Source organism: Hyperolius riggenbachi, chromosome 4 (assembly GCF_040937935.1).
Source record: "Hyperolius riggenbachi isolate aHypRig1 chromosome 4, aHypRig1.pri, whole genome shotgun sequence".
NCBI classification, from domain to species: Eukaryota; Metazoa; Chordata; class Amphibia; order Anura; family Hyperoliidae; genus Hyperolius; species Hyperolius riggenbachi.
Window position 1 is genome coordinate 368,105,756 of NC_090649.1, and position 13,447 is coordinate 368,119,202.

The 13,447-nt window shown below is 42.6% G+C and overlaps 1 protein-coding gene across 8 annotated transcripts in view; it reads right to left on the minus strand.

The window, feature by feature from the left end:
* The window catches only part of STXBP5 (syntaxin binding protein 5), a 557,868-nt gene that overhangs the window by 12,487 nt on the left and 531,934 nt on the right, over positions 1 to 13,447 (minus strand). For all 8 annotated transcript variants that reach the window (XM_068231993.1, XM_068231992.1, XM_068231991.1 and 5 more), the window contains one exon: positions 10,803 to 11,172. In XM_068231993.1, the coding sequence (XP_068088094.1) occupies positions 10,803 to 11,172 (370 nt within the window). The remainder of the gene's footprint in view (positions 1 to 10,802; positions 11,173 to 13,447) is intronic.

Sequence of the window (13,447 nt, forward strand, 5' to 3'; positions counted from 1 at the left end):
TTCATAAAAATCCAACATTTTGTCCTCAATCACAAAATCCCCTTAGCCTTGATTTTTAGACATTTTTAGCCGTCTACTTGAAATTAGCCTCAGGTTTTAAAGGAAGTATCTCCTCATGGTATGAAGGACTGTCTGAACTACTAGACCAAAACTAAAGAAATATATCTGCTCTCAGGTCTACTGATCTAAAACGCCCACTCTCATATCCCCAAATACTCAAAGTCAACAAAAATATGAAAAAAATATTCACACTGTATTACTGACGTTGAAATATATATATATATATATATATATATATATATATCTAGATATCACTCCCTAATGTGCTGGAACTGCAACAATATTGGCATATATAACCCATCACTTGGGACTGCCCAAAAATTGAGCCTTACAGGAGGGAACTCGCATCAGTAAAAATACCAGAACTCTAGTTCCCCCATCCCCAGATCTAGCCCTATTGCACTTCAAATGGATCTGAGATAACCTTTTACAGATTTCAGAATTGTGCCGCTTACATATATTTTATAGGGCATTCCTCAGGTCAAATACTTTTTTGTTTTGGTTTTAATGCCCTAATTTCCTATAAACTAAACAAGCCACACCCACAGCTCCTCCAGCGCCTAGGCATTCTGAGTCCCATGTAACAAGTACTCATAGGAGCTCAGTTTGGGGAGGAAGAAGCTTTTCCCAAAGGAGGAGGAGGAGGAGAAGGAGGTGTTACCAGCCGGGAGCTGCTGAGATTTCAGAGGCAAGAGGGCAGAGAGGGGAGTGGAGTTTTCACAGGCTGAGGGGTGGAGATGCAGAGCAGCTTGCCTGTATAATGAGCAGCAGAATATGGCTGCTCTCATTGCATCACAGGAAGAAATAATTATATAAAAACGAACAAACAATTCCTTGCGTTCCCACTGCTGAGTACACACACACGTCCAAGAGTCCTTTCAATCTTTAACAAGTTCATGCACGACTCTGCTCCACATACTTGGGAAGTGCAACAATCTTAACAGAAAAGGAGCGCTCCATAGTGCATTAACTTTAAAAACCTTTAATTTGCAAGGATAAAAACACACTCACAAGATGTGAATTAAATGTACGCTTATCAGCGGAGTGACTCGTCCGCTATTCACCCAGGTGGCTTGGTCCACAAGCGCTGTGGCCAGCAGCGCAGTCTCCAATCTTCCATGAGTGGATGGGCGGGGGCCTACTCCGGATGTGCCTATTGCTTCATTATGCGTTTCGGTGCTCTGTTCTTCCACAGATGACGTGATTGGCACTGGCACGCCCCATTTGTACGCTCCTGCCGCCGTGGTCATGGTAACCACTATAGCGGCATAACGGAGGAGGGAGCTGTGGGTGCTAGATCACATAGCACCCACAGCTCCATCCTCCATATTCACAAATTGTGAGTATGGTTTTATCCTTGCGAATTAAAGGTTTTTTAAGTTAATGCACTATGGAGCGCTCCTTTTCTGTTTCGAAATAATCATATACTGTTGAAGCTGTTTGCAGCTAGATTTCCTGTGTAAACCATCTAAACTATAGATAAGATATATAGACAAGCTACTTGCTATAGTTAGTTTTTCATCTCGGATCCGCTTTAAATTTAGAATTCTTACTGACGCAACACAGACTAATCGTCTCCCAGATTCTATTTGTGAGCAGACATTTACTTATATGTAATTGGAACTCTTGTGATACTCCCTCCCAATCACAAATAATAGCTACTACAAACTTAAACTTAAAACTGGAAGCTAATCTAAAGTCAAAAATCTCTTGCAAACTCATCATAGTAGCTCAACATATCTCCTAATGGAAATTACAGGATAATAATAGACATACTATACAACAGGCCATAGAGTTCGTGTTAGACTGGTTCCATTTAACTGGTTGATTAACAACTTCTAAGTAGAAGTAATTTCTTTAAACATATGAACAAAATGCCTGTATGCAATTTTACTATTGTTATTTTTTTTTTCTCTCTGAGACTCTGATTAGAATTTCTCATTTTTTATGCTGCATCTTTCTTGTTCTTCTAGATAGATTTGGATTACTAATATGACATATAACTACTTCCTGTTGACTTAACCAAATTCCACATCAAGATTTTTCCAAAGCAAATTTTTGTTGTTGATTGGGAAGATCAATATGTATCACCATTGACATCCCTTGTCGTTTGTCTGTTATTTGTGATAACATTTATTGACATAAAAAATGAACATATGAAGCATGCAACTCAAACTGATTCAAATCTACATTCCTTCTAAGTGGCATCAACCATCCCTAGACTTTGATGGTATTCTTCAAAGTATTGACACAAAGACAGTATACAAACAAATGCCAGAATTGCTGGCACTTTGCCTTTCTTTGCAAAAAGTCTGGCAACCATGGCTTGATTACATAAGGGGTCTCTTAACATGTTCAACTTGATTTATGATTGAGGCTGTCTGTAGCATTTCATTTCCTGTCTACACTGAACTTGCTTGAAGGATAACCGAGGCAAAAAAGATTGTTAGAACAAGGGAGGAGGTATGTATTGGGAGCAGTCCTCATGCCCACGGCTCCCCCTGTTCACCACTGTCTTCCTCCGTTCTCTCGTAAAAGCAATCAGAAGCTGCTTCCAGGTCGGGAGCAGTGTGCAAGCGCTAGACATGGTGGCACGCAACATAGATTGCGCTCCCATGGCCGGAAGCACTCTGTGCATGCACACTACACCACAAATCTCGTGCTCCCGGCTACTGGAGCTGGATCAATGATGTGTGCCATCTGATTTTGTTCTGATGTGAAGAGCTAGTGATAATATTCTTCATTTGTAGTTATTGTTTTTTTTTATGCCCTGTGCTCTTCAATAAAGCTATTTTTCAAGACTGTAAAAAAAAAAAAAAGTTGAGCTGGACTTTTTCCGTACATTCTGCTATAAGGGCTCAAACCCACTAGCAGCCTTTTCTAAGCACTAGTGATTTGGAAAGCTCTTACTAATGCAATGTTGTGGATGATTTTTATAAAATCACATCACTCAAGTGGGATCACACCCATTGCTCAAGTGGGATCACACCAATAGCAAGAGCTTTTCTAATCAAAAGTGCTTACAAATGGCTTAGTAACATACTGCTAGTGGGTTTCAGGCCTTAAGATTATATTATACAAAATTCATATGGTTGGGTGTGCATGAAAGCTACATCTAATGCATCCATGCATTTTTTTTAATGAACAGTATTGTCAGAAATATATTGGAACTCTCAGTAATCTGGCACTACACCCTCATCCAGACACTGCACTGTATCAGGATTGATACACAGTCAAAATCAAGTAAACCATTTGATATACCATGTTAACCACTTGAGGACCACAGTCTTTCTACCCCTTAAAGAGAGTCTGAAGCGAGAATAAATCTCGCTTCAGACCTCATAGTTAGCAGGGGCATGTGAGCCCCTGCTAAACCGCCGCTATCTCGCCGCTAAACGGGGGTCCCTTCACCCCCAAATCCCCTCGGTGCAGCGGGGGAGCGCTTCCTGGTTGGGGCAGGGCTAACCGCCGCAGCCCTGCCCCACGCGCGTCTGTCAGCGCGTATCTCCGCCTCTCCCCCGCCCCTCTCAGTCTTCCTTCACTGGGAGAGGCGGCGATGCGCCGCTGATAGACGCGACTGGAGGCAGGGCTGCAGCCGTTAGCCCTGCCTCCAGGAGCGACCAAGTCTGCGACCAAGTGCTGCAGTGGGGGGTTTGGGGTTGAAGGGGCCCCCGTTTAGCGGCGCAATAGCGGCGGTTTAGCAGGGGCACACATGCTCCTGCTAACTATGAGCTCTGAAGCGAGATTTATTCTCGCTTCAGAGTATCTTTAAGGACCAGAGCCTTTTTCTCCATTCAGACCACTGCAGCTTTCACGGTTTATTGCTCAGTCATACAACCTACCACCTAAATGAATTTTACCTCCTTTTCTTGTCACTAATACAGCTTTCTTTTGGTGCTATTTGATTGCTGCTGCGTGTTTTAGTTTTTATTATATTCATCAAAAAAGACATGAATTTTGTCAAAAAAAAGGACTTTTTTAACTTTCTGTGTTGACATTTTTCAAATAAAGTAAAATTTCCTATACATTTGAGCGCAAAAGTTATTCTGCTACATGTCTTTGATAAAAAAAAAACATTCAGTGTATATTTATTGGATTGGGTAAAAGTTATAGCGTTTACAAACTATGGTGCCAAAAGTGAATTTTCCCATTTTGGAGCATCACTGACTTGTCTGAGCACCTGTCATGTTTCATGAGGTGCTAAAATTCCAGGATAGTATAAATACCCCCCAAATGACTCCATTTTGAAAAGAAGACATCCCAAAGTATTCACTGAGAGGCATGGTGAGTTCATAGAAGATTTTATTTTTTGTCACAAGTTAGCGGAAAATGACACTTTGTGACAAAAAAAAAAATGGAAAAAAGTTTCCATCTCTTCTACCTTGCGACAAAAAAAAAATTAAATCTGCCACGGACTTACTATGCTCCTCTCTGAATACCTTGAAGGGTCTACTTTCCAAAATGGGGTCATTTGTGGGGTGTGTTTACTGTCCTGGCATTTTGGGGGGTGCCTAATTGTAAGCACCCCTGTAAAGCCTAAAGGTGCTCATTGGACTTTGGGCCCCTTAGCGCAGTTAGGCTGCAAAAAAGTGCCACACATGTGGTATTGCCGTACTCAGGGGAAGTAGTATAATGTGTTTTGGGGTATATTTTTACACATACCCATGCTGGGTGGGAGAAATCTCTCTGTAAATGGACAATTGTGTGTAAAAAAAAAATCAAAAAATTGTCATTTACAGAGATATTTCTCCCACCCAGCATGGGTATGTGTAAAAATACACCCCAAAACACATTATACTACTTCTCCTGAGTACAGCGGTACCACATGTGTGGCACTTTTTTGCGCCCTAAGTGCGCTAAGGGGCCCAAAGTCCAATGAGTACCTTTAGGATTTTACAGGTCATTTTGCGACATTTGGTTTCAAGACTACTCCTCATGGTTTAGGGCCCCTAAAATGCCAGGGCAGTATAGGAACCTCACAAGTTACCCCATTTTAGAAAGAAGACACCCCAAGGTATTCCGTTATGAGTATGGTGAGTTCATAGAAGATTTTATTTTTTGTCACAAATAAGCGGAAATTGATTTTAATTGTCTTTTTTCACAAAGTGTCATTTTCCGCTAACTTGTGACAAAAAATAAAATCTTCTATGAACTCACCATACTCCTAACGGAATACCGTGGGGTGTCTTCTTTCTAAAATGGGGTCATTTGTGGGGTTCCTATACTGCCCTGGCATTTTAGGGGCCCTAAACCGTGAGGAGTAGTCTTGAAACCAAATGTCGCAAAATGACCTGTGAAATCCTAAAGGTACTCATTGGACTTTGGGCCCCTTAGCGCACTTAGGGCGCAAAAAAGTGCCACACATGTGGTACCGCTGTACTCAGGAGAAGTAGTATAATGTGTTTTGTGGTGTATTTTTACACATACCCATGCTGGGTGGGAGAAATATCTCTGTAAATGACAATTTTTTTTATTTTTTTTTTCACACAATTGTCCATTTACAGAGAGATTTCTCCCACCCAGCATGGGTATGTGTAAAAATACACCCCAAAACACATTATACTACTTCTCCTGAGTACGGCGATACCACGTGTGACACTTTTTTGCAGCCTAGGTGCGCTAAGGGGCCCAACGTCCTATTCACAGGTCATTTTGAGGCATTTGTTTTCTAGACTACTCCTCACGGTTTAGGGCCCCTAAAATGCCAGGGCAGTATAGGAACCCCACAAGTGACCCCATTTTAGAAAGAAGACACCCCACGGTATTCCGTTAGGAGTATGGTGAGTTCATAGAAGATTTTATTTTTTGTCACAAATAAGCGGGAATTGATTTTAATTGTTTTTTTTTTCACAAAGTGGCATTTTCCGCTAACTTGTGACAAAAAATAAAATCTTCTATGAACTCACCATACTCCTAACGGAATACCTTTGGGTGTCTTCTTTCTAAAATGGGGTCATTTGTGGGGTTCCTATACTGCCCTGGCATTTTAGGGGCCCTAAACCGTGAGGAGTAGTCTTGAAACCAAATGTCGCAAAATGACCTGTGAAATCCTAAAGGTACTCATTGGACTTTGGGCCCCTTAGCGCACTTAGGGTGCAAAAAAGTGCCACACGTGGTACCGCTGTACTCAGGAAAAGTAGTATAATGTGTTTGTGGTGTATTTTTACACATACCCATGCTGGGTGGGAGAAATATCTCTGTAAATGACAATTTTTGATATTTTTTTTTACACACAACTGTTTATTTACAGAGAGATTTCTCCCACCCAGCATGGGTATGTGTAAAAATATACCCCAAAACACATTATACTACTTCTCCAGAGTACGGCAATATGACATGTGTGACACTTTTTTGCAGCCTAGGTGCGCTAAGGGGCCCAACATCCTATTCACAGGTCATTTTGAGGCATTTGTTTTCTAGACTACTCCTCACGGTTTAGGGGTCCTAAAATGCCAGGGCAGTATAGGAACCCCACAAGTGACCCCATTTTAGAAAGAAGACACCCCAAGGTATTCCATTAGGTGTATGGTGAGTTCATAGAAGATTTTATTTTTTGTCACAAGTTAGTGAAAAATGACACTTTGTAAAAAAACTATAAAAATCAGTTTCCGCTAACTTTTGACAAAAAATGAAATCTTCTATGAACTCGTCGTACATCTAACAGAATACCTTGGGGTGTCTTTTTTCTAAAAAGGGGTCACTTGTGGGGTTCCTATACTGCCCTGGCATTTTACGGGCCCAAAACCGTGAGTAGTCTGGAAACCAAATATCTCTAAATGACTGTTCAGGGGTATAAGCATCTGCAAATTTTGATGACAGGTGGTCTATGAGGGGGAGAATTTTGTGGAACCGGTCATAAGCAGGGTGGCCTTTTAGATGACAGGTTGTATTGGGCCTGATCTGATGGATAGGAGTGCTAGGGGGGTGACAGGAGGTGATTGATGGGTGTCTCAGGGAGTGGTTAGAGGGGAAAGTAGATGCAATCAATGCACTGGGGAGGTGATCGGAAGGGGGTCTGAGGGTTTGGCCGAGTGATCAGGAGCCCACACGGGGCAAATTAGGGCCTGATCTGATGGGTAGGTGTGCTAGGGGGTGACAGGTGGTGACAGGAGGTGATTGATGGGTGTCTCAAGGTGTGATTAGTGGGGGGAATAGATGCAAGCAATGCACTGGCGAGGTGATCAGGGCTGGGGGTGGGTTGGTGATCAGGAGTCCCCAGGGGGCATTTTAGGGAATTTTTTAAAAAATAGCGTTGACAGATAGTGACAGGGAGTGATTGATGGGTTATTAGGGGGGTGATTGGGTGCAAACAGTGGTCTGGGAGGTGGGCAGGGGGGGTCTGAGGCATGCTGTGGGCGATCAGGGGGGGGGGGGAATCAGTGTGCTTGGGTGCAGACTAGGGTGGCTGCAGCCTGCCCTGGTAGTCTCTCGGACACTGGGACCACCAGGGTAGGAGGCAGCCTGTATAATACACTTTGTATACATTACAAAGTGTATTATACACTTTGTGGCGGCGATCGCGGGGTTAACAATCCGCCGGCGCTTCCATACGGCCGGCGGGTTGTCGTCGCGGGTGGGCGGAGCCAGTTGCCGGGGAAAGCGCGCGTCATCAATGGCGCGATCGCTCCTCCGGCATGCCGAAAGGACGCAACGCCCTTGGGCGTATTGCAGTCCTTTCGTCGTCCACTTTGCCGCCGCCGCCCATCGGCTGTGGGCGGTCAGCAAGTGGTTAAAGCGGACCTGAACTCAGAACTTCCCTTTTGCCCTAAAAGATAAGCAACAGCATAATTTAAATTAAAAAAATTCTTTGTTAAAGCTTACAGAGCTCCTCAGAGATTCTGTAGTCTGTACTTCGTTTGCTGGGAGCATAGAAAGGGTCAACCGCCCGTGTTTACATATTAGCTCACAACTAGGCAGACTCATCAGACAGTTGACAGCTCAAATTACACTAGCTCATTTAATGCTGAGAAGGGAGAATTGAGCTCTCTCTATAAACACACACATGGTGGATTTTTCTTGGTTTTCCTTCTCTCCTGTGCAAGAGTTTAGGTGCGCGTTAAACATTTTTTTTGGAGGAAGAAAAAATTAAGGTTAGTTTCCGAGACAAAGTACTTCAAATGTATTTCCATAACATTTTCACTTTAGAGAACAATTTACAAAATATGAATTAGTAATAACCATAATCTCCACTCTGAAACATGTGTGATGTAGGCAGACTGGAAGTACCACAAGGAGGCTGCCTATTGTATTGTCAGAACTTAATACTTCTAAATGAATTCCACACCCCAATGTGCTGCAAAAATATTAACTGAACTACTAATAAAGGATGTGCTATACCAAAGAAATTCATACCAAGTACTGCTGCACATACACGATTGTGGTAGTTTGTATGGCTGCCCCCTCCCGCTGTAATCATGCTTGATCACTGTGGGCAGGGAAGGCACAGGCCTCTTGGTACAGCGCAAGAGGGGCAGATCAGATAGGGGAAACATCAATATGCCCGGCTGGACTACGGCTGAGAGCTGTGCTCCATCAATTTACAGCAGCACGACTGTGAAGTGCAGCATAACAGGAGAGGGCTAAGTAAGTGACACTACATTCATCTGGCGCTTTGCCAGCATTAAGACAACTTTAGAAAAATGGCAAGAATACATGAGAAACAGAATTATTATCACCACAATAGATCTATAAACTTTAAAGCAACTCTGAAACACACCCATGTTTTTTTTTTGTTCCACCAGATGTGAAGAAAACTACCGAATAAAAAACGCAAAGTAATAACTAGAGCTGCTGACATACCAGGACACAAGCTTTGTATGACTCCTAGGGGCTAGTTGAAAGTGGCAATCTGTACCAGAGCTTTGGCTACCAGTTTGAAAAATCAGACTACCACTTTAAAACTGCAATATTTATAAATGGGCAATCTCTATAATGTATGGTGTTGATCCATTCTTAACCAAAATTGGTAATGAGAATCATACGCCCAGCACCAAAACATTTTGGTTAGTGCATGTGAATAAAAAGAACGAAAACATTCTGGTGCCAGTTGTGTAATTCTTGAAATGACAAAATCTGTTTGTCAGACAGATTGACTGTGCACGGCATTTGTACGCTATAAGGTGTCCCTTCAACTACTGCACAAATACCTAAATTGGTAACGTATACTAAAATACACAGGTGGAGGTGCCCTTGATAATATGATACCACTAGATGTTGTATATATGAGAAGTGTAATTTCTTACCTTCTCAGAAAAACAAAACATTATTTAATGGAAAAAAAAGTAATGTTTATTCATGCACGGTGGACAACGCGTTTCACAGGTCTTGGCCCACTTCCTCAGGTCAATACAAGTGCCTGTAGAAGTTTTGGTCACAAATGTCAGGCACTCACATTCTCAAACTGGGTGCCACAGCGTTTATCCCCATTCTTTGTGCATTGCAATCAGGTAATACAACAGCACATTGATATACAATGCATCTGCATTACCGGCCAGTTAACCTTTAATCCCGGCGGCAGTGGTTCCTCATCAGAGTAATCGGGGTGGAGCAATGGATCAATAAGGCTTGGCATGGAATTGTAAGGAAATTTGTCCAACTTATGGGGGTCATTTACAATCCCGAATGAATGCTGAGGTGATGCTGCATAATAAAAAGGGGCGTTAATCACTGCAGTACCCATGTGGGGGTCTATGTACGCTACAAGATTGACTCTTGATCCTTGTCATGTTCATTCAGAGGGAATGCTGCAAAATGGAAGGAATGCTGCCTCACTGACTAGAGTGGAGGATGCTGTCTAAATGGGGATCACTAATTATTTAGAGGGGGTGCTGCCTGATGTGGAGTCAATGACTATTTGGAGGGGGTAATGCTGCCTAACGTGGGGTCACTGACTATTTGGAGGGGGGATGCCAGTCATTGACTATTTGGAGGGGGGGGGGGGGGTGTTGCCTAACAAGCATTACTTGCTACTTGGAAGGGTGGTGGTGGTGGGGGGGGGGTTGCCTAATAAGGGTCATAATAACATTTTAGTAGTAGTTTTTGCCAAGGGTTGCCTTGAAAAAATTAAAAGCCATCAAGGGCAAGGGCACTCAAAAAGGTTTGAGAAACACTGAATTAGCTAGCCTCATCTGTTTGTTTCATGAATTTGCACTTATAATACTGTAGCTGAGGCCATAAAGGTATGATAATTGAAGATAAAAGCTTTATGAATTAACCTGTGTGTGATTCAGTGCGGTATACTGCACATTGTTTGCAAGAATGTCAGACATTGCAAAGAAGGCAGCATCTCACCAAAATAAAGCACAGAACATTTATATTGCACTTTTCTCCTGGCGAATTCAAAGCACCAGAGTGTTCCATAGGCGGTAGCAGTGTTAGGGAGTCTTGCCCAAGGTCTCCTCACTGAACAGGTGCAGGCTTTCTTAACAGGAAGAGCAGAGATTCGAACCCAGGTCTCCTGTGTCAGAGGTAGAGCCTCTGACACTAGGTGCCATGGACTCTATGCTGCCACACGTTATACTCCACTAACCTGTACACTATCCAGCCACTACCCAGTTCTCATCCTGCAGCACCTTCTTTGTTCACTGCCCCATTCTGTCAAATGAGTTTGATTTATGGCAAAGCATAGTACAGATCACATGTGTTGCGATACAATGCAACGTGCACAGATAAAATGCCTATTAGCAAGCTATTGATGTAACATACTACACAGAACTGCAAATGTAAGGGGTTGTTTCTCTTACCTAAAAGTCATAATGTGTCCATTGGCACAGAAACATGCAAGGCAGGTACTATTACTCAGTGACACTACATCTCCACGAAGGACAAAAGAAGTCTCTGTTATGTTGTGTTTATAAATGCAGTTCTGGGAGGGCAGAGAGATCACTTTTGCCTGTTTTTCAGAACATATCACTGCATATTGGTTTTCATTTATTTCCTGAGACGAGGAGGGCGATACCGAAACAGGCCTCCGTTTTTTCAATCGCTCCTTATCATCCTTATCTTCAGGTGCGCTGGGTTCCCTCCAGGATTCAAATGCTGGTGGAATTAAAGTTCCTTGAGAGTCCAAAAAAGCCATTCTTAAGATTGCGCCTTTTAGCCTCATTACTGTTCCTGCACAAAAACAAAGCAAAAAGTGTTTTATTGAACATCAGGCAATACACCATTTCCATGCTACAGATTTCATTTAAATGCGGATCTTTCCTCTAGATGTAAACTCTACAGAGAGGCATGCTTTTCACCCCTGTGCACTATTTTAATATATGGTGAATGAAAAGCTAATTTTCTGACTTGCATGCACTTTTAATGCACACGGTATGTAGCTTGCAAAAAGGCCAATCCAAACTAGCAAGCAGTGCATTTCATTAGTCCAGTTCCAAGCTGCAGAAACTTGCATTAAATTTGCATGCAAGTTGGAAAAATTCGCATCTGACTGATCATCTCTATCCCTGTGGTGTATGCCAAAGGACCTATAAACATAATACTGGGATTACACAATAAAATCTGACTGGCTGGCAACATTTGAAAACAGTCAACATTGTGCGTTTGTTGCTGTGATGTCTGATATTCCTTAAAGTACTTTCAAAATATAGGTGGAATCATTAGTACATATCTGGATTTGACTTTGACCCTTGGGTCTGGATTTTTCTGGTTGACGTCGTGGTAAAAAAAAAAAGAGCCCATACATTGGCAAGTGGGCAGCAGATTCAACCATCAGATAAATCCTTCCTAAACAATTCTTATCAGACAGGGATCTATTGCTGCCAGTGTAGTGCATGCAGGTTTCAGCATAAAATCTATCTGTGGAACTGCATTGCTGCCTAAGCTCTGCTAGAGCAAGAAGTGCAGTCTTAATAAAGCAGTGAGCTAAGGCTGTGACTGGTGTCAGAACCTTCATGGAGAGTCACTGCTAGTTATGTCACCCAGGACAAATAAGGTCACTGCTAGCTGCAGGAGAATAAGGGCCGAAAGCTTGCTGTTAGCAGCAGTCATGGCTTTAATTCATCAAGCATTACCGCATTTGGTAATGCTGAAAACAGCTGACTTTACTGAGTACTTAGGAAAATGTCAATTCATCAAGGCTGTTACCGCATGAAAAGCTCAAATTACCAAGCAATGAGGTAAATTACGGACTTGTGCGGTAAATACCTCAACACGTCAGTAAATGTCAATTCATTAATGTTATAGATATCCCTCTGACTGATAGCCTCAGAGAGCCAATAGGTACAGTTCTCTCTCCTCTGCAAGTCCCAGTCTCCTCCGTGATAGGAAGAGCAGGCTCTGCGGGAGGGTCTAGTTTTCCTATCCCCAGGCAGCGAGCATAGAGAAAAGGACAAAAGATGTTTTCCTGGCACCCTTCGGTAGTTTAACACCTCAAGTTCCTGCTTGAATTGCAGTGGAGCTAGTGGGAAGAATCACGTAAGCAGGGCATGTGTAGTGTTTCTTGGCAGTTCATGTAAGCTGTGGCAATTTAATAAAATGTTAAGACTGATGGGGCAGAGTCAGAGCAGATTCAGATCAAGCAGAAGCAGTATAACATGCACATCTAAAGGGATGTTGGGGATGCCTCTTTTCTAATGTAATGCCCTCATTGCACGGAGAAGTTATCGAACAAGGATTTTGTCAATGAGCTTCGGTAAATTACCGCACCTGTGAAAATATTGATGAATTAGCACACAAGTCTAACGACTTGGTTTTTGTTATCGAACAGCCTTTGATGAATTGAAGCCATGTGTCTGAACCTTGGATTAATTTGCAACACATGCCAGAACTTAGTCCATGCCCCTCTGATCTTGCTCCACTGCTGATTGCATTGGGTAATAATAAAAACACAAGCACAGGGGCATAGCAAGTTACATCTGTTCTAATTTAGAGCAAGGAAGGCGCTCTGATAAGACGTTGTGGGGATAACTGCATTTCCAGAACTGTTGAAGCATATGATTTGTTTCTTGTTGTTACTGCTTAACACTGGAGCAGTTACATCGAATTCTCAAGAATTGACCCATAGGGATGCCTCTGATCAGGAAGGTCAGTTAATTGCTCGCCGCATGGAGGAGGGTATTGCCCAAAATCGGGTTCCAGGACATACCTGTTTCCGGTGTTCTGTCCCTTCTATATATTTCAAGATCCAAAAATGGGACCTTGTCACAGCTGGTGGAGTAGGTAAGGCATATATTCTGCTCATTACCATTTAAATGGGAGACAAACTCCTCAAAAGTATCCACAAATCCCCTCCAAATGACAAAAACATAATTGATGTACCTCAACCCTGGTTCAAGTCATTGACATAAACCTCCTTCTCCCATGCACCCAAATGTAAATACGCATATGAAGGCACACATGCTGCCCCATGCTCATCCTCCTTCGGTGGTTGTAGCAACAACAATCA